This window comes from Hesperophylax consimilis, chromosome 5, assembly GCF_061612785.1.
Source record: "Hesperophylax consimilis isolate HC1 chromosome 5, BYU_Hcon_1.0, whole genome shotgun sequence".
Lineage (NCBI taxonomy): Eukaryota > Metazoa > Arthropoda > Insecta > Trichoptera > Limnephilidae > Hesperophylax > Hesperophylax consimilis.
The window spans coordinates 11,223,074-11,245,266 of NC_142840.1; the positions used below are offsets into that span (position 1 = coordinate 11,223,074).

Sequence of the window (22,193 nt, forward strand, 5' to 3'; positions counted from 1 at the left end):
TTAGAATGGCTGCGTACGCATTTTTTAGCAAAAAATTAGATCACAGTATATATGTATTACTGTAAAGTCGGTAATATTAATAAATTGTAGTATTAAAGTGTTTCTCGATCATCCAAATAGATGTCTCCATTTTTATAATACATAATATAACCAAGCAACAAAGGCATAAAGGGCAAGTAAACACGTTAATCATGGCCTGCCGTACATGGCAATGAGGAGCGCGTGAACTCGCTTTTGGTGCAGAACCGGTTAAATAAATTAAATAAACATTGCTTAAATAAAAAGCTAATATAATTTTTTTTGCATGGTTTCAGGGTCATCGAAATGGAAAAATAGTTGTTTTGCCGAGACTTCCCGGCATCGTCCCTCTCAGTGGACACAATCAACCTTCCGGGTGGCTCTAACCTTGGTATAGAAATGGTCTAACAAACCCATTGTTTCACCGGGTGGACTACACTTTAGGAAGAAGTTTAAACTAATACAGTGACTGAAAAAATATGCACAAAATGCACATCAAAAGCACAATATATTATAATATACTCAGTTTTATAAGGGTTTTCCATCATAATATGTAGGACTTAATGTGGAAATGCCATTTGTGTTTCAGTGTAAACTAAATTAGTTAATGTAGTGTTTAAAACAATGTTTAAGCATAAGTTGAATGGGTATTAGCTGTTGATTCCTCTTTCTCTCGTTTGGTGAAAATGCTAGAGGCACAGCGGGATAAGTGATAAGTGAAATCTGATTGCCTGTCGCCAAAAAGTTAGCCTTTTTCGTCCGGGAGATATTTCTATCTTCAGCCCCTTACGTGGTGCCTGTAGTTAAATTATTGAAACATACATATTTGAGTATCTTATAAAGAAGCCGGGAGTTATATCAACATGAATTTATAATCTAACGAATTTTATTTATATACTTTGCAGAGCAGGGTGAACTCAACCGCCTATATTACATTTTTATTATGAATATGAAGAACCAACTATACTGTAATATTTATAACTAATTTTAGGAAAGTTTTCCGGTGCAGCCAATTAATCACATAAATTCTAGTCAATATTTATAAGTAGAAAAAATTATAAAAAGAAGAGATTGAAAAGATTTTGATATTATCAAATAATTGTTGTGGGGTATTGTAATCTTTGGAATGTTAGCCCATTATTTATTTATTTTACTTATTAAGAATAAGACCCCTGCCACATTGGCTCAGTTAGAATTTGCCATAACTGAGAAAATATAGATCAAAATTATTTGCTTTCAAATATAAAATTTAAAATGACGCATTTATTGGGTCCTACATTTTTAGGCAGCTAACCATTTTGAAATCAGTATAATTATAACGTAAATTTATGAAGAAACATAATCAAAAATAACTCACAAATACGGGACCAACGTACATATTACATACAAGTTAGAAAACATAGAAATTCCTCGCATTCACCTTTAATCCTGATTAAAAACAAATTTTCTTTCAACATTGAATTAGTGCTTCAGTTTTAAATCTAATTCAAAGTCCCATATTTTTTTAAATATAACCAAATAAAATAATACAATTATTTTTCTTTAATCCCTATAAATTTTTGTTAACAAAAAAAGCTTTCATAGAAGACACAGCAAGGCAAGTTGGTATGTTAGGGGTTTAATTATAAACTATTCTTTCAAATACTCAGTTATTAAATGTTGGTATAGATAAAACACATGTTTTACCAGGGGGGGAGCAAAGCATTTTCAGATTAAAATAATGTATCTATGGAAAATATCAAGAAAGGAAAGTGAGGGCCACTATTTGGCAAATGCCAAAAAAAATTGTAGTTATGTTTTGTCTACTTGAGAAGTAAGAGAATTATGGGTGTGTGATTTTATAGTCCACTTCTTTTAACTAACGACTATGGAAATGTTGGCATTACAGGGGATAGGTTAGTCCTGTCCACAATCTGTCTTAATCTTAGCATCAGAGATCTTATCACCCTGCACTGATGCACCAAGCTTGTACAGCCCTCATAGCGCTGACAAATTGCTAGTGTAAACTTCAATCGATTGTAATATAAAAGACAATGACATAAACTTTGCGAAACTAAAAAGTCTTTGAGAGTAAACTTTTGACATTCAAATTAATCCATTTATGGAAACATTCTTAAAAATGTAGGTTTTGCTCACTGATAAAAATAACCAAGGTCAAAAGGGATAAATGTAAAGGTTTAGTAGTGGTCATTCATTGTTCCCTTTTGCACCCAATCAAGCCAGCCATAACTGTTAGTTACAAAAACAAACAAACTATAAAACTGTATATGAAAATACAGACAAGGCTAGTATGGCATTCAATCCTTTCTGCCTACCCTTCTGGAGTACTTGATGTTATATTAATTTGTTGTATAATTAAAGTTAAGAATTACTGATTAATTGGCTGACCAAAAGTATCTTTTGAAACTGTTCCAATACCTATCCGTATTATTAATTTATACAACAGCAAGAATGACCTCGTACATATTATAAACATTAAAAAATGTCCCTTGTTAAAAGAACCCTTAAGCACTCGAGCGATTGGTAATACCATTCTTCAAAATATTAATATGAAACTGCTTACAATTTAAAGCAAGTAATTCCACCTAGATCTCACCACTTATCCCAGATTTTTAAGATCTATAAATTTGACACATTATGACAAGCAATTTACTCAAAAAGTTTTTCGCAAACTTGGCATAATACGCCAAAAATCGTTCGAGTGGTTAATCAATTCATTGAAATTTTACCTTGGTAAATTATATATTAACCATGGTAAAATATACTGTAAACTAACCACGGTAAAAGAATAAAACTCTAAGATGGGGAAAGAATTGGCGCTTTCTTCAGAATTTATAATAAATCAGTGCTAAGAATTAACATTTTGTACATTTCATAATGAAAAACGGAATGAACTGTTAAACATGAAATTAGTATTTTAATAAAATAATATTTAACTTTCAATGAAATATGAAACTACACCTCGTTAATGCATCACATTTAGATATTTTTAAAGAAATATTTAGTTTGAGGGTTGGGAAATTTGAAATGTGTTCAACAAAGGAAGGTAGAAAGGTAGGTAGGTAGGTAGATACATATTTTGATTCATATTTGCAATTTAGGGCCAGATATATTTTTATGAAAAGAAAATAACCTAAGGGTGTGAGGTAAATAACTGTAATATTAAAAAACTTTTGAAGGAATTACTTTCACTTGCTTAGTTTTACAGTACCTAATCGTAGCTATATTTGAAAGATCATAATCGGAAATAAAACATGTTGTATGGTTTGTATCAATTATGTATTTGAATTCAAAACAAAAACTAACAATTTTATTTTCATGTTTAGTGGACCAGAAGAAATAATAATTATTGTAAATTTATCATAGAGTAAACATATTTTTACTTTTACAACCCTCCTCCATAAAAATTCACTGTTATTATAAAGAAAGAAAAATTATGTTTTAAGAAACATATTCAAAAACATTGATGCTGTTCAGAATCTTAATATAGCCCATTTTGTTAGATAGTGGCAAAAATAAATAAACTATCGAGGAAATTATATTCACAGTATGTATTATGTATTTCACTGTAGCTTCAAACACCACAAGACACGGCTCCCCACAATGAATACATTCATTATTAGACTTTGTTTAATAAATCACCATCCACCTTCAAATAATAGACTTAATGAAATCTTCTAAACTCAAATGCAACTATTTGTAATCATAAAGCATTGTCTAGGTATCATATGTCACATTCAAGAAAGAATAACTAATTTGTACATAACGGTAAATAAAGTTTATACCTAAAGTTTGGTTTTATTATTTACTACTCTCTATTATTATGAAAAAAAAATTCTTCTGTTGACTAAAAAGAACATGTACATGTTGCGAAAGTGTATTTTCATATTCGCTTTAGATTCTACTGCTGAAAGCTCTGTTGTAACCTCTCTTTCTTTTACATATGTCATTTATGAAAAAATTGGGAGAGTTTATAATGGAGATATCAACGATATGCTTTTATCAATTGGAGTTTATTGTCTATTTCTTTTTTTTGGCGTTAAAATTGGCTTCAGGGATCCAAAATACTTTAAGGAATCCTCCTTAATATATTATTCAAGGGATTAAAAAAATATTGTTATGTAAATGTAAAATGAGATCCACTCCTACAAGCGCCCCGCCCCTTGTGTCCTCATTTCATTTCATCTCTCTCAATAATATCACAATATTGCTATGCCTAAATAATACTTTCTCCAATATCTGAGAAAATCGTAGGAACATTCAAAAGCTGGTAATGCTTCTAATAATCATTATTTATGTATGTATCAACAAAATAAATACTACATGATCAAACTATTTTATACATTTTATAATGTTATAATATACGAAAAATATATTTTTTTAGTGGTTTAACTGGTTTATTGAACGCATTTTATAAAAATGCATCGTCTCTCCTTACATTGGACAGTGTTCAATAACAGTGCTTAATGCTATAATATTTTCCTACTTAGAAATAAAAACTGGTGTGCAACGGAAGTAGAATTCGTATTTCAACAAAGGAAAGAAAAAATTGTCTTTAAAAAAAAGTTTAAAAAACACACTAAAACTAATAATAATAAAAATACTTATAAAATATTGTAATATTATGTTGTAATTATCTCTTACAATCAAGGAAGGAGAGAAGAGTATTATTTGGAGATAGGATGTAGATTCACTAATAAAATTAGAAATAAAAAAGATAGGTACTTATGCATAAAATAGTGTAAATAAATTTCATGAATAGAATCGAATGAATATTCGAATCATCCATCAATGAAAAGATTTGTCATTATTTGAGGTTTCCATTCACACAATAATAGTGAACTTTAGCTCTCCCTTCTTCTTAACCTTTACGTCGATAACTCCCAGATCAGAACAAGTCACAAGAATCTTGGATCCTTTGCCGAGCATCCCTCGCTCTGAAGCCAAAGCTAAAAAAAAATGTGTTGTTTAGTACCATAACCATATTGAAAAGAAGATCAAATCCCAACACCGGAAAGAAAGTGAGAAAGCACCCGGAACGAGGCAGTGCAAACTCCAAGTTAGCCAAGCAATTACAGTGAAACCTGTATTTATCGTTTTTGAAGGGTCCTATTGAAATAAACTATGAATGCGGGAATACAGAAAAAAGCTACATTTATATAAGGGTTTGATATTTTTAAAAAATATCTGTATTTATTAACTTACTAGACTTTAGTCCTAATACAATAGGTTAATAAAAAGTTATAAGAAAATCTCTAAATTGTAAAAAATAAAGTCGCTTTCCGCATTTGTCTGTTTGTGCGCTTAGTTCTTCTAAACTATGGAACGGATTTTGATTGGTTTTTCACTATAATTTAGAGAATTTCTTCCAGAAGGTTTTCATATATAAAACATGCATATTATATTTATAGAAAGTAGAGAAAAGTCGATGTTTCATAATCTTTTGGGGTAAATGTATTTCTGTCTATGTCTTAAGGATAATACCCAGCAACGCCGGATACACATCAGCTAGTTATTAAAATAAGAAAAATCGCTCATGACATATAAGAAAAGCAGGATTTAAAACCGCATTGCTAGTCGAGAGCCTTGCCCTTCAACCACGGAAGCTGTCATAATAAAGGAAATGGGCTACGGGCTACTAAAGGATTAAGGTTATTTGGGAAATAACCATGGGCCTATGACCTGAGTATGCTGAATGTAGAAAACAAAGGTTATATTATTTGTTGTGAAATGAGTGGTATAAAAAGAAAGCAGACTTACCAATTTTATTGACCACTTTTCTTTCCACTTCATATTTGATGGACCTCGCTCCATAGTGCACATCGTACCCATCAGCCAATGCTCCCAGTACTCCACTCTCCCAAGTCAAGTCTATAGAGTGACGGGTTTTAGCCTAAAACAGGATAACAAATCAATCATCAAAACAGAAACATATATTCACTCTGTAAATAAACTGAAACAAATAAAAAAAAAGTACATTTCACTTTATATAGTTACACTGTTTTTAGGTTCGTGCCAGAATAAGAAGGCGTAACTGTGTTTTAAAATGGTAGGCTTCAACTTAACATAAAATGGCGTACAAATTTACAAAGGATATTTTCGCTGACAGCCAATAGAAAAAAATTACATTACATTATGTAATAATTTATTTTGTGGTAGTTACCTTCTTTGCCCAAAGATTTAGTTCCATTGTCACAAGAGTTAACAGTTCTTGCCTCGAAAAAGGTAAAAAATAGACTATTTCGTTGATGCGTCCGAGGAACTCATCCCTGCCAAAGTGCGCCTTCAAGATGGGACGGATAATGTTGTCCTTGAAGTGCCTGGAGACGGCTATTTCCTCATTCTCTTCCTGGTTCGTCTCTCCTACAACAACTATGTTAAGACCGAGTTTGTTCACACAAACTAGATTTCACCATTTTATTAATAGGACGTCACTAATGGGGTATATTGTTGATTAAATGGTTCGACACTTACCAGATGCAAGTTTGCCCTGGAGTTTCTTTTTAAGTTCTATTTCGGCTTCTCTTCTCAACTCCATTCCGTGTTTGGCAATCTCTTCACTTGCTAAATTGCTTGTCATTACAAAGATTGCGTCTTTGCATTCTATTGTTGCCCCTTTACCGTCAGTCAGTCTACCCTGAAAATGTTCACACAATACATATTGACACACACTTTAATTATGTAGTTAAAAATGTGTTTTTTTTAACAGAAGTCCTCAAATGCTATAGTTTTTATCATTATTTTTTGTCAGTACATAACAGTAGACAAGTACAAATCAGAGAAGGGGCCAAGTAGTAAAACAAGTACTAGATGTATAGTTTATCCATTGTAATATTATACCAATATATGTCAGATATATGCAGATATGACATACTTCATCAAACAGTTGTAGTAAGGCTGTCAGGACATCGGGATGTGCCTTGTCCACTTCATCAAACAACACCACAGCATCTTTTTGCTTGGCAAGATGGTATGTCAGCTGACCTCCATCATCGTGACCAATATAGCCGGGAGGGGCTCCAATTAACTTAGCCACCTGAAACAACAATGAATAAATACATTCATATTACAAGTTTGCTACATAAAATTGAATTATTTTATTTATCAATCTTAAAAATATGAAGAATTTAGAATTTTTTTATATAACGTTTTACAACCTTTTTTAAGAGCAAAGCTCATGTAAACAAAATGGCACGGCACCATTCGTCTCATTTTTAACTATTATTATTTAGTGTGTACGAAAGAGCGAGGACACTTTTTGACACACTTGCTAATAACAGCTGTTGAACACGAGAAACAATGCAAATGACAGTGACGGAGTGTGGATTTTTTATTTATTTTTGTTTTTAATGGAAAAAAAATGTTACCGGACAGCAAAGTGCCTATAACATTTTTGAATCCAAATGTGCCAAGGAATAGGTGGTTAAGGTTTGTCGGGTACTTGCCGATACACCCTGTACATAAATGTATATATTTTGTAAGTAGAATTTAGATCAAAATTTTATTAGAACCTCTACCAAAGAAAAAGTGGGTGTGTCAAGCCTACGCAAGACAGAAGTGAAACTTCTAGTATTCCTCTCTCTCTATTTTCATTTCATCATCTCTATTTTCTCTCTTAGGTTAGTTTGAAAATTAGAGGTTAAATAATTCAACGACGAAGCATGGATTTGCTTTTTCTAATATTTTCTTATAGATGAATGACGTTCGATTAATGTATAGTTCCAAAAATTTTCAATTTATTCACAAGTATACAATATTACATAAATAACAATATTACAATTAAAAATTACAAAGAAATTACAATGACAATTTACCAATCATGTGCCATTTTCATTGTCAATTTCATGAATATCATTTCCTAATGTCGTGATAATTGGGTTATGGTAACTAAAGTGCGAGATATATACATGAGCACTTAAATCCTTAATGAATCGTGCAAAAACTGCATCGATTGTTGTCCCGTGTCGGGATAGAACGTTCGTGAGCGGCTCCCCCACCTCAACAAGCGCATATGGTGAGAGAGGGACAGTGAACGGTGAGCGGTGGTGGGGGTACCCGCATTTTCGTGTCGATCCTGACTCGGTTTTACTCCGTCCCCGAAAATTCATTACGCGCCTAAAGAAGTTTCACTTCAAAAAAAACGGAGAAATATAAAATAAATAATAATATTTTTTGTTTTTTAATGAGTTTTATTATTCACAATGTACATTTGTTACTTATTAATTAGCGACCGGTTTCGACACGTTCGTGTCATTAACTAGCTATTTTAAAACTAAATTTTTAAGTGCAGAAATATGGGGTTTTATTTAGTTTGATTCTTTGGTATTGAAATTGTTACATAGTGAATGCCAAAGAAATACAAAAAATAAATAAAAATAAATAATAATAGTAAAAATATACAAAAATTGCAAATAAAAATAAAAAGAGCACAGGTATCAACATTGACAATACATAAATAAAAAAGTAGAGTAATAACGTTTTCAGAAGGGAACAGTGGTGGGTGGCTAAAGCACTTATTTGATGGTAAGGATCAACATTTTTTTACATTTATTGTACTGAAATCTCACTACCCGGAAAATATAATGTAAAATTTTTCAAACAAAAATGTTAGTGGACGAATCATGCATCTAATCAGATATCTGAACACAAAATAAATTCAAATTTCTATGGATATATACCAATTTATAACATAGTACAATAAAAAACTGACCCGTAAAAAAATTTAGTTTTTTTACTATAATATATCTATTTTAAAACTTAAAAAAAAGAAAAATAAAATGTTTAGTTTGACTGAGAATTGAACATTCCTACCCAGGAACTAGAGTAGACAACTCTACTAACCTCGCCATATGCCGATCAGGTAGGACCGACATTTATTTAATGCCGACAAAATTAATAATGAGCACATACCTCATGCTTATCCTGATACTCTGACATGTCCAGTCTTATAAACCCTTCTGGGTTATCTTTGTGAATGTAATTGGCCAGTCGTTTTGCCAGTTCTGTTTTTCCAATACCGGAACTGCCCAGGAATAAAAAGACCAACGGATGTTCGTCATCAGCCCAACCATTCTCTTTTCTTCGGATGGCTGTGGAAACAAAATTATATAACACAGGAGATACATTTATGATACAAAAAATGGTATGTCAGAAATAAATAAATCAGACATTTATACTAAAAGATTCCTGTTGTGTATCACGGGTAACTTTATCAACTTGAAACATTAAAAGTAATACAGAATTGAAATGGGGTAACTTACAAGCAGAAACTGTGTTTATTGCACCTTGTTGTCCAACAATAAATTGCTTGAGCCGTTGCTCTAAAGGAAAACGACGTCTTTCTTCAGCTTGTCTTTCTTTGAGCACTACTTCCATCTAAAATATGTATACCAAACATTGATAAATATAATAATGAATGGTATCAAATTAGCATGTAACAGTACTCATTTTTATGTATTTTCATTAATGTAAGAAGACCTTAGCAGATTACTTGGTGTGCAAAGAATGAATGGATTAATTACCTTAGCTGTAATTTGATGTGCACAGAATGAATGGAGTAATAATTACCTTAGCGATATACTTGGCGTGCAAAGAACAAATTTGCAAAGAATGAATGGTGTAATTACCTTAGCGGAATACTTAGTGTGCAATGAATGAATGTAGTAATTACCTTAGCAGTATACTTGGTGTGCAAAGAATAAATGGAGAAATTACCTTAGCGGTATACTTGGTGAGCAGAGAATGAATAGTGCTGCCCTCCCTGGCATAGTCCAGGGCCCTACGGCCCGCATTGTCCCTCAGCATGGGGTTGGCCTCCTTGGCCATCAGCAGCCGGACAACCGCCTCTGAGTCGGACAGGGCGCAGTAGTGCAGCGCTGTAAACCCCGAATAGTTGGCGCGCCCGTTCAAAGACTCGCTAAATTCATCCTCTCGGGTCACTAGCACTGGTCAAATGTTCACATATTGAATTTACATGCACCAAATATTAAATAATGATATATTAAAAAATATTATAATGCCAGAAAATTGATGGAACATCGGCCGAGTATTGGTAAAGTTGTTTAAACGTGAATGAATTATCTAAATTATTATTAGCAATAATAAGTCGCCTGTAATATCAATACAAATTGAAAATATCTCCTGAGTAAAAATAAATGCCACAGACGGGAATTGAACCCGTGCCTTCTGATGTCCGGTCAGACTCTCTGAACCACTGAGCCATGTCGGCTTATTTCCAACCCGCCAAATAATTCAATATGTACTAGTACTTCAAACAACAATTACTACTTATTATATTTTTTTCACCTGTTAACAACGAACTTTTTATTTTTGTAGGAAAGGCTTTGTTAGTGCTAAATTTACCACTAGATGGCGTCGGGTTCAGAGCATCTGACCGGACAAGAAGGCGCGGGTTCAATTCCCGTCGGCGGCATTTATTTTTACTCGGGAGATATTTTCAATTTGTATTGATATTACAGGTGACTAATTATTGCTTATAATAATTTATTATCCTTTGTGCTATGCATAAAAACCTTGTCTTAACAAACAAACATTAGTTTATCATTTAAAAAAATAATTAATTATCTGTATATAGGTGTGTAGGCGCTTTACAAGTATGCACTCATAGCCAGTCCAAATTGAACAATTTAATATTATTATTTATTTATTGACGCCCTATTGGGCTTTTAATGAGATTTTTATTATAATGAGAAGTTACATTCTGAACTCCCAGTTCCATAATTTATCTGGTAATATATACAAGTATTGTTAATTAGTTGTTACACAACGAGTTTGTTAAAATAATGAATTCCGTTTACCGTCAAGACCAACCCTACAAACCGTATTTTTCTATATGTCAGCATGCACCTTTTTCAAACAGAGAATTCATTTTTAATTATTGACATTTTTACTAAAACTCCCTGAAGAACACAAAGTGTATTCCGATAGATTAAGTTAGGTTTGCTCCTTCAATAATATATACAATCCGAAAATGGTTGCCATAACATAAGCAGTGAGCAGTGGTGTCATCCAATTTTCATTGAGTTTCCAAAACAAAAAATTTCACTACAAAATTCCAAATTTAAAATGTTTATATTTGAAGACATTTAACAGATACATATCTGGTAATTTTGAATAAGGGATTTCAAGAAACTCTAGGAAACACACTGAATGACGACACAGACAACAAACAAGACAATAAATTAGTGTTAGTAGTTCTTTTAATAAATAATATTCTTCCACCACCAAATTACTTATTACATATTACTCTATAAAAATTATTATCATTATTACTATCAATAAAAAGATTATCTCTGGCAGTTGTATTTGTGTTACATATAAACAATAACTGTATCGTAATAAAATATCGTGCATAATTATGTTTTGTAAATAATTAGAAAAATGTTCCACTAAAGCCCAAATCCCAGGGGCGTATTTTGAAATACCTCGCTAGCATCATACTTTTTAAAGTTTTAATTCATAATAAATGTGGGTTATGAATTTATTTGAGTAATCATTGTAGTTCAGTAGGCATAATTGGTATTGATCACTTGTAGTGTTTGCTGCCTTTTCACTGACAATTCCGTGTGATATTTCAGTACTTACTTTTAATTATAATTTTCAATTCGTCCTCTGAAATAAACGATCTAGGTATAGTAGGTGAAATGATGAATTTTATGAAAATGTAAAGTAGATATAATTCCTCGATATGGTCACCACACATAAATATTAACTTAGTATCATAAATATTAATTTTCAAAAATAGTTGTTGAACACATACTACAAACATAATATTTTTATTCATAATTATTATTAATACATACACAAATAATACATAAATATCACACGCATATTAAATGAAACACAGGTGTTCTAGGGTTATGATGTTAAGTTGAAAGCTATTTAGGAGATAATTTAAAAACATAATGTATTTGATCAAATAAATATAATAATGAGACAGCAAAATTAAAAAAATAATACAAATTAACATAAATAAGTTTTAACTAAATAATTTTAATTAAAGAAGATAAATCTAAATGAAACACGAAACAGAACAAGTCACAGAAATATAAAAAGGTAATAGCAATCGAACCCAGAACCTCTTTCTTACCGAAAAACACCTCAAAAAACTCGGCCATTGGGAACTTATTATTTTACGCCATTTTTGTTAATTTCAAATTCAGAATTAACAATATTATCTTCAACTAATTTTTCCCATATTTTTGGCTGCTATCTTTTTGAAATAATTACATAGTTCTATAATATTCAAAAGATATTCTAATAAAATTGAATAAATAATATTGTTTACATACCTTCTTAGTAAATAGGAATTAATATAATTATATTAAATCTGTTCATTTCACTGATTCAAAAAATCCATAATATATTTTATAAAATGTTCCTAAAATCTGTGATTTTTTTCTTGGGCCAATGTACTTCTATCAACGACAATATATTTTTATAAACATACATTATTACAAGAATATATGGTTTTATACAATAATAAAGGATATTTAGCGAACTGACTATAACAATGAAAATGAATAGTGTGGCGACGCATAAACAGAAAATAAAATATGTAATAATGACACATTTTGAATATGTGCTAATTATATTGATGCGTTTATTTTTATCCTTTAGGTTAGAAAAAGCCAGGGAAATTTTTTTTAAATATTAATACTGCACAAGATTCCCAACTACCTGGATCCAGTGGGACTATGACATCCCCAAATTAGGAATGTTGTAAAGTTGAAGGGAGTGGAGAGGGACTAATCAAATCTAGTCACTAAACATAGCCAAAGCATCGATAGATTAGATTAGATTGGTGTAGGTTAGGATAATATCTCCAATACCTTGAATTGTAACATAAGTTGTAGTGGTACAATATGTATGTAGTGTACCCTAGTACTGAATGTTGAAAATCGAATGCATCAATATTACTAACTAGAAGAAAACAAAGTGAGAACTTACCATCGAGGCTGTGCATCTTGAGTTTCTTGGCCGTCTTCTGGGGGTTGTGGTACAAGTCCTGAAGGTCCATATCTGCCCCACAGTTGATCAAAGCCTCCACAGCCTCGGCCTGCCCGTTAGCTGCGGCCACCATGATAGGGGTCCACCCGAAGGTGTGCCGCACATTTGGATTCACCTTTTCCGGACCCTTATTGCATAACCTAAACATATTACTCTTTTAAAATACGTACTTATTAGATTGTCCTCTGTGTAGTACCATCTCAAATGCCACTTCTGCGGCTAACATAACTTACCAATTGACTAACCATCATGTCTTTTCTCAAGAGTGGAAGCAGAGAGGATATACCGCCACACAACTCTGACTTCACAAGGAATTTGTTTTTTTTCAATTTAAGGTAAATAATTACTATTCTACCACAATCTTATTAATATGCATAAATACTAAAAATTGTAGTGTGTTTCAACTTAATAGGAAAAAAATATATAAATTACTGGAAATATAAAATAATGTATTCAAATAGCAAACAATCCATAGTTACTAATAGTTTTGAGCCATTTGTTTCAATTTCATTGTATTTGGCAGTCCCAAACTTCAAATTTCAAATTGATAGGTAATAGTTTTAAGTATAATCAAGATGGCCGCGAATCAGACGTATGATTATTTGTATAAATTGGAAAGAAATTGCAATTTAAGTGCATTATTGTTATTATTATGCATTATGTGAATCACAGTTTTTAACCTCCATTTAACTAAACTCGAGGAGGAGCAGCAAAACTACACTATTGCCGTCGACATGTGTAAGCTAACATTTTCTCAGTTTCGAAACCGAGGGGTTCAACGGCCCTATGTGAATAAACAATGGGCCGGTAATATCATTTGCATTTTGAGCTCATTTCTGGTAATTTCAAAGTTTTCTTACAGTAATTAAATTGAAACTATAAAAAGCCACAATTGGAGGCGCCACTGCGTACTAACATCTCGTTAAAATTCGTTTCACTATTAGAAAGCGATAAGCGGTGCGCGTAGACCGGATTAGGTGGAGCCTCGAGAGATTTCGGGGTTAAAAAGCAGAACCAATTTTTTTACTTCATGTCTCATCTAAATATAATTCATCAATGATTGAAACTATGTAATGTTTTCTGTAGTTAAGCATATTAAGGACGGGTTGTTTCGGAGTATTTGAACAATTCATCAAATTTCTACGTTCATTTCTGGGATCTGTGAAAGTCCAACTCAAGTTCTGTTATTATATCATTATAGGCTAGTTGCTTGACAAAACTGAAATAAAAACAGAACTTGAAAAAATCTTTCACAGAACTTGAAAATGAACGTTGAAAGTTGATGAATTGTTCAAATACTCCGAAACAACCCGTCCTAAGAGTGTGGGGGAATGGTAAATATTTCCCAAATTCAATAAATACTCCTTTGTTAACCTGACTCTTGACATGACCTGTCTCAAGTATCTGATTCACTTGGTCATGACGTGTATTCCTCATTATCATGTATTTTTGACACAATTTATAATAATCTTTATTAGAGTTGAAAGGCTTTGAAAGTTTAAAACTTATGGAAATAACTAGTAGTTACAGTAAGGTAAACAGATTAATAATATAAAATAATAAAGAAGAAAATATACCTCATTATATCCGCAACATTCCCATACTGAGCAGCCTTGAATAATTCTTTCTCTGTAAGGAATATCTCTTTAAGCATTTTCTCATAAACTTTCAGGTAAACTTGTCGAATTCTGCTGCATGCAAAATCTCTTTAAAAAACAACACTTAATTCAACTTAAATATCATATGGAGACAACAATTTAAGTCGGGGGTTTAAGTATACATGCACGAAATAGGTTTTTAGAGTATAGTTTGGGTTATTTTAATAATTTGTGCGTATTTTCTAACCTTCAAAATTAACTTCATTGAAAAAAAATGGAACTTTTAATGGATCTTTTACCATCTCCCACCACATAAATAGTTATTTCTTGTAGTAATTGAAATAAAGTGATGAAACCAAGTGCTGTTTATTTTGCGTATTAAGCGTGCAGCGGAATTCGACAAGATTAATAACTTTTATATTGAGATATGTATAATAATCTATCTACTACCAAATATTATTAATAATTAATTAATAATTAATAATAAAAAATATGTTTGTAGTATGTGTTCAACAACTATATTTGAAAATTAATATTTATGATACTAAGTTAATATTTATGGTAAATTTTGGATAGGGCCTGACACGCTTATTACGAATAATTTTTAGAAAAAAACTTTATATTCGCCTTAATTACAATAAAAGAAAACTTTTTGCATTTCGGGCGGCGGAAAATTATGCATTTTGATTTTCAATTGCGTAAAACCAAAATTCACTCCGCGAATCGATGTGGCGACATTAGGAACGCACTGTTATGTTGGTATCACTGATGCATTAACAAGAGCTAAATACGACCGTTGCTATCTTCGTGGGATACCTAGGTTTGTGTAACATGGTTTGTGATACAAAGGAAAGTGCCCCTTAATAACGCCTGCTCGCGTCAAGGCAAGACAAACATCCCAGTTTTCAACTAGTTTACCGGCTACGCTAGGTTTGTGTAACATGGTTTGTGATACAAATCCATTTGTCTTCCACGAAGTTAGCCATAGTCGTATCTACGCAATGTATCAGGGATACCAACATAACAGTGACGTACCTAATGGCAGCTGATTGCCGCTGCATCGATTCGCGAAGTAAATTTTGGTTAACGCAATTGAAAATTTAAATTCATAATTTTCCGCCGCCCGAAATGCAAAAAGTTTTCTTTTATAGTAATTAAGGCGAATATAAAGTTTTTTTCTAAAAAATATTCGTAATAAGCGTGTCAGGCCCTATCCAAAAATTACCATATTTATGTGTGGTGACCATATCGAGGAATTATATCTACTTTACATTTTCATAAAATTCATCATTTCACCTACTATACCTAGATCGTTTATTTCAGAGGACTTTTTTTTTTAAATCGTATTAAGCGTGGCCAGCGATCCCGAATAATTACCGGATTTTATTCAAAATTATATATTTTAAAAGAAAAAAAGCGAAATATTTTACTTTTTTTCAGTAACAGAATATAAAACCAATAAATTAAAAATATAAGCCGATAAGTGGATGAGTTTATATTTACCATGATCTGATGTCGGAGCACCAACGTAAAGCATTCCAATACCACAGGCGTATGATAAGGGATAAAAAGAATGTCCCAAGTAAGATGCTCGATGGTGACGAAATTGGTGGAAATAGTCGCTGTATTTTATGAAAGGTTTGTAACGAATATTTGAGGATTTTACGAAACTGTGCGCTCTAAAAAAGAATACCCGCGCTTTGTAGACGTGTCTCATAAATGCATTCAACGACCACATCTTGATTTTTTACTGAAAAATCACTAATACGGATCACAGCATCACAACCCACAACAAAAAATCAAAAAATTAAGTGTGAAAGTGACATGTGACATAACTTGGCGTTGTTGTCAATCTTGACCATAGATGAATGAATTCATAAATAAACCAATGAATTCAATGGGAGTCGCTATATGCACAGCGACTAGTCGACAGGGGGCGTGGCCAACATATCCGAGCATACCCGAAGTGAAGTGTTTCGGCGCTTTATTTGAAAATGGTTCTCCGCTCAGATTCTTTTTGTGACGTCACGGCCGAGCATTTCCGAATATTGCCGAGCAGCCGATAAGTAATTTTCATCTTTAGTTTAATACAATAAGGAAGTTGAGTGAAAAATATTTTGACTTATAAAAAATATGTTCATGTAGATCAAAAAATATCGATACTAAATATATAAATATATTTCTATATTATTATTCTTAGAATTAGTTAAACGTTCTTGAAAAAGCATTCAATAGCAATAGACTGTATACGCTCCACGATTGGTCGAAAGAATTCTGACGTCACATGTGTCGTGACTTGTACGTACAACGGATCACCTATGGTGCATCTCTTTCTATTACATGATTGATGGTCGGTTTAGATTAGAGAGGTGTATAGGCCTAACGTTTATTTGGGTTTGTCAAATATATGTACGTATTTGTTGTTATTATTATATGAAATGGATTTCTAAAGATACATATTCGTATAGTGCTTTATAATAATATGTTGTTTATTGCATAACTTAGAAGGTTTTATTATTATACATGTCACATAACATGTGATAAACTTCAGGCCGCCGGCCGCCCAGAAAAGTCTCACAGTGAACTGGGCTGTATATCGTTATTTTACTTTTGGTCTTTACTTTTCTGCGCGGTGGTCCCGAATTCGCGCAGGGCACGTCAACAAAGAGCGACGGCAATACCGTACAAGTACCGTACCGGGCGGGAAAAGCAAATATACTAACTTAAAATATTATTTTAACTATGAAATCTTAATCAATTTTTTTTTAATAACATCAATTCTAATAGACGGTTAACATTGGTAAACAAGATACTGGAATTCCTTGTTGAAGAATTAAAAATTTTTCCATACAAAATGCTTAAGCGACGTGGTTATCACAGTTCGAATGACGTCACACCCACACCCCGCCACTGACAGCTCGGATTCCGCTCGTTTTGGCGGGCTTAATAAAATTTAAACTTTGAGATTTAATTTAATTATGAAAACAAACTGGACTCAACTTCCTTATTGCGCCTTAATATTCGAGTTCTGGTTTGCTAATTGTAGAGCCTTTTATTTAAAAAAATTAGATTCATGCGAGAGCTCCGAAGGGGTGAACATAAGTCACCTATACCGGGGTGGGACAGGGTGGGTGTACCTTCAAAGTTCTGGTTTGCTGCTTAGCTAAGAAGTTGTGTAGATTGCGGAATCGTGTTTTGGTAGGCGCGAGCAATTGCGCCTTAATATTCGAGTTCAGGTTTGCTGCTTAGCTAAGAAGTTGTGTAGATTGCGGAATCGTGTTTTGGTAGGCGGGAGTCAATTTTTTTTTTTTTTCTAAAAAGAAAGACAAACATTCCGGGTTACGAATAACCCAACAATGTTTGAAAATCTCCTACTACCACCACAGAAAGCCGAAAATTTTGCTTGTGTTGTGATGGAAGACTTAGCCAGCCGAGGAATCGAACACGCGACGCTCGGGTGAGACCCAAGCGCTATGCCCACTCAACCACTGACCGGTCAATAATTGCGCCTAAATATTCGAGTTCAGGTTTGCTGCTTAGCTAAGAAGTTGTGTAGATTGCGGAATCGTGTTTTGGTAGGCGCGAGTCAATTTTTTTTTTTTTTTTAAGAAAGACAAACATTCCCGGGTTACGAATAACCCAACAATGTTTGAAAATCTCCTACTACCACCACAGAAAGCCGAAAATGTTGCTTGTGTTGTGATGGAAGACTTAGCCAGCCGAGGAATCGAACACGCGACGCTCGGGTGAGACCCAAGCGCTATGCCCACTCAACCACTGACCGGTCAATAATTGCGCCTAAATATTCGAGTTCAGGTTTGCTGCTTAGCTAAGAAGTTGTGTAGATTGCGGAATCGTGTTTTGGTAGGCGCGAGTCAATTTTTTATTATTTTTTTTTTAAAAAGAAAGACAAACATTCCGGGTTACGAATAACCCAACAATGTTTGAAAATCTCCTACTACCACCACAGAAAGCCGAAAATTTTGCTTGTGTTGTGATGGAAGACTTAGCCAGCCGAGGAATCGAACACGCGACGCTCGGGTGAGACCCAAGCGCCATGCCCACTCAACCACTGACCGGTCAATAATTGCGCCTAAATATTCGAGTTCAGGTTTGCTGCTTAGCTAAGAAGTTGTGTAGATTGCGGAATCGTGTTTTGGTAGGCGCGAGTCAATTTTTTATTTATTTTTTTTTTTAAAAAGAAAGACAAACATTCCGGGTTACGAATAACCCAACAATGTTTGAAAATCTCCTACTACCACCACAGAAAGCTGAAAATGTTGCTTGTGTTGTGATGGAAGACTTAGCCAGCCGAGGAATCGAACACGCGACGCTCGGGTGAGACCCAAGCGCTATGCCCACTCAACCACTGACCGGTCAATAATTGCGCCTAAATATTCGAGTTCAGGTTTGCTGCTTAGCTAAGAAGTTGTGTAGATTGCGGAATCGTGTTTTGGTAGGCGCGAATCAATTTTTTTTTTAAAAAGAAAGACAAACATTCCGGGTTACGAATAACCCAACAATGTTTGAAAATCTCCTACTACCACCACAGAAAGCCGAAAATGTTGCTTGTGTTGTGATGGAAGACTTAGCCAGCCGAGGAATCGAACACGCGACGCTCGGGTGAGACCCAAGCGCTATGCCCACTCAACCACTGACCGGTCAATAATTGCGCCTAAATATTCGAGTTCAGGTTTGCTGCTTAGCTAAGAAGTTGTGTAGATTGCGGAATCGTGTTTTGGTAGGCGCGAGTCAATTTTTATTTTTTAATTTTTTTTTGAAAAGAAAGACAAACATTCCGGGTTACGAATAACCCAACAATGTTTGAAAATCTCCTACTACCACCACAGAAAGCCGAAAATGTTGCTTGTGTTGTGATGGAAGACTTAGCCAGCCGAGGAATCGAACACGCGACGCTCGGGTGAGACCCAAGCGCTATGCCCACTCAACCACTGACCGGTCAATAATTGCGCCTAAATATTCTAGTTCAGGTTTGCTGCTTAGCTAAGAAGTTGTGTAGATTGCGGAATCGTGTTTTGGTAGGCGCGAGTCAATTTTTTTTTTTTTTTTTTTTTTTGAAAGAAAGACAAACATTCCGGGTTACGAATAACCCAACAATGTTTGAAAATCTCCTACTACCACCACAGAAAGCCGAAAATTTTGCTTGTGTTGTGATGGAAGACTTACCCAGCCGAGGAATCGAACACGCGACGCTCGGGTGAGACCCAAGCGCTATGCCCACTCAACCACTGACCGGTCAATAATTGCGCCTAAATATTCTAGTTCAGGTTTGCTGCTTAGCTAAGAAGTTGTGTAGATTGCGGAATCGTGTTTTGGTAGGCGCGAGTCAATTTTTTTTTTTTTTTTTTTTTTTGAAAGAAAGACAAACATTCCGGGTTACGAATAACCCAACAATGTTTGAAAATCTCCTACTACCACCACAGAAAGCCGAAAATTTTGCTTGTGTTGTGATGGAAGACTTACCCAGCCGAGGAATCGAACACGCGACGCTCGGGTGAGACCCAAGCGCTATGCCCACTCAACCACTGACCGGTCAATAATTGCGCCTAAATATTCGAGTTCAGGTTTGCTGCTTAGCTAAGAAGTTGTGTAGATTGCGGAATCGTGTTTTGGTAGGAGCGAGTCAATTTTTATTTTTTTTTAAAAGAAAGACAAACATCCCGGGTTACGAATAACCCAACAATGTTTGAAAATCTCCTACTACCACCACAGAAAGCCGAAAATGTTGCTTGTGTTGTGATGGAAGACTTAGCCAGCCGAGGAATCGAACACGCGACGCTCGGGTGAGACCCAAGCGCTATGCCCACTCAACCACTGACCGGTCAATAATTGCGCCTTAATATTCGAGTTCAGGTTTGCTGCTTAGCTAAGAAGTTGTGTAGATTGCGGAATCGTGTTTTGGTAGGCGCGAGCAATTGCGCCTTAATATTCGAGTTCAGGTTTGCTGCTTAGCTAAGAAGTTGTGTAGATTGCGGAATCGTGTTTTGGTAGGCGCGAGTCAATAAGGAAGTTGAGTGCAAAATATTTTGACTTATAAATTTTTTTTTTCATGTAGATCAAAAAATATCGATTCTAAATATATAAATATATTTCTATATTATTATTCTTAGAAGTAGTTAAACGTTCTTGAAAAAGCATTCAATAGCAATAGACTTTATACGCTCCACGATTGGTCGAAAGAATTCTGACGTCACATGTGTCGTGACTTGTACGTACAACGGATCACCTATGGTGCATCTCTTTCTATTACATGATTGATGGTCGGTTTAGATTAGAGAGGTGTATAGGCCTAACGTTTATTTGGGTTTGTCAAATATATGTACGTATTTGTTGTTATTATTATATGAAATGGATTTCTAAAGATACATATTCGTATAGTGCTTTATAATAATATGTTGTTTATTGCATAACTTAGAAGGTTTTATTATTATACATGTCACATAACATGTGATAAACTTCAGGCCGCCGGCCGCCCAGAAAAGTCTCACAGTGAACTGGGCTGTATATCGTTATTTTACTTTTGGTCTTTACTTTTCTGCGCGGTGGTCCCGAATTCGCGCAGGGCACGTCAACAAAGAGCGACGGCAATACCGTACAAGTACCGTACCGGGCGGGAAAAGCAAATATACTAACTTAAAATATTATTTTAACTATGAAATCTTAATCAATTTTTTTTTAATAACATCAATTCTAATAGACGGTTAACATTGGTAAACAAGATACTGGAATTCCTTGTTGAAGAATTAAAAATTTTTCCATACAAAATGCTTAAGCGACGTGGTTATCACAGTTCGAATGACGTCACACCCACACCCCGCCACTGACAGCTCGGATTCCGCTCGTTTTGGCGGGCTTAATAAAATTTAAACTTTGAGATTTAATTTAATTATGAAAACAAACTGGACTCAACTTCCTTATTGCGCCTTAATATTCGAGTTCTGGTTTGCTAATTGTAGAGCCTTTTATTTAAAAAAATTAGATTCATGCGAGAGCTCCGAAGGGGTGAACATAAGTCACCTATACCGGGGTGGGACAGGGTGGGTGTACCTTCAAAGTTCTGGTTTGCTGCTTAGCTAAGAAGTTGTGTAGATTGCGGAATCGTGTTTTGGTAGGCGCGAGCAATTGCGCCTTAATATTCGAGTTCAGGTTTGCTGCTTAGCTAAGAAGTTGTGTAGATTGCGGAATCGTGTTTTGGTAGGCGGGAGTCAATTTTTTTTTTTTTTCTAAAAAGAAAGACAAACATTCCGGGTTACGAATAACCCAACAATGTTTGAAAATCTCCTACTACCACCACAGAAAGCCGAAAATTTTGCTTGTGTTGTGATGGAAGACTTAGCCAGCCGAGGAATCGAACACGCGACGCTCGGGTGAGACCCAAGCGCTATGCCCACTCAACCACTGACCGGTCAATAATTGCGCCTAAATATTCGAGTTCAGGTTTGCTGCTTAGCTAAGAAGTTGTGTAGATTGCGGAATCGTGTTTTGGTAGGCGCGAGTCAATTTTTTTTTTTTTTTTAAGAAAGACAA

General features: G+C 34.2%; 2 protein-coding genes across 4 annotated transcripts in view; one reads left to right on the forward strand and one right to left on the reverse strand.

Annotated features, from left to right (window-relative positions):
* Positions 1-436, forward strand: part of Trpgamma (Transient receptor potential cation channel gamma) — a 291,674-nt gene extending 291,238 nt beyond the window's left edge. Inside the window, exon 25 of the mRNA XM_089631611.1 lies at positions 315-436. Within this exon, the coding sequence (XP_089487737.1) occupies positions 315-404 (90 nt within the window). The 3' untranslated portion in view covers positions 405-436. The remainder of the gene's footprint in view (positions 1-314) is intronic.
* On the reverse strand, positions 434-16,489 carry LOC149423527 (mitochondrial disaggregase-like). Of its 3 annotated transcripts, none has more exons than XM_089631614.1 (12): positions 16,149-16,489; positions 14,625-14,676; positions 12,988-13,187; positions 11,623-11,649; positions 9,733-9,962; positions 9,279-9,393; positions 8,929-9,107; positions 6,893-7,054; positions 6,493-6,655; positions 6,182-6,381; positions 5,779-5,911; positions 434-4,967 (listed from the first exon to the last, which is right to left on the reverse strand). In XM_089631614.1, exons 1-12 carry the CDS (start codon positions 16,381-16,383, stop codon positions 4,843-4,845), a joined length of 1,821 nt encoding a protein of 606 aa, XP_089487740.1. In that variant the 5' UTR covers positions 16,384-16,489; the 3' UTR covers positions 434-4,842. The 3 variants fall into 3 exon arrangements, with proteins under 3 accessions (XP_089487740.1, XP_089487739.1, XP_089487738.1); XM_089631613.1 differs by having other exon boundaries at positions 6,182-6,390; XM_089631612.1 differs by having other exon boundaries at positions 6,182-6,420.
* Positions 16,490-22,193: the final 5,704 nt, after the last annotated feature.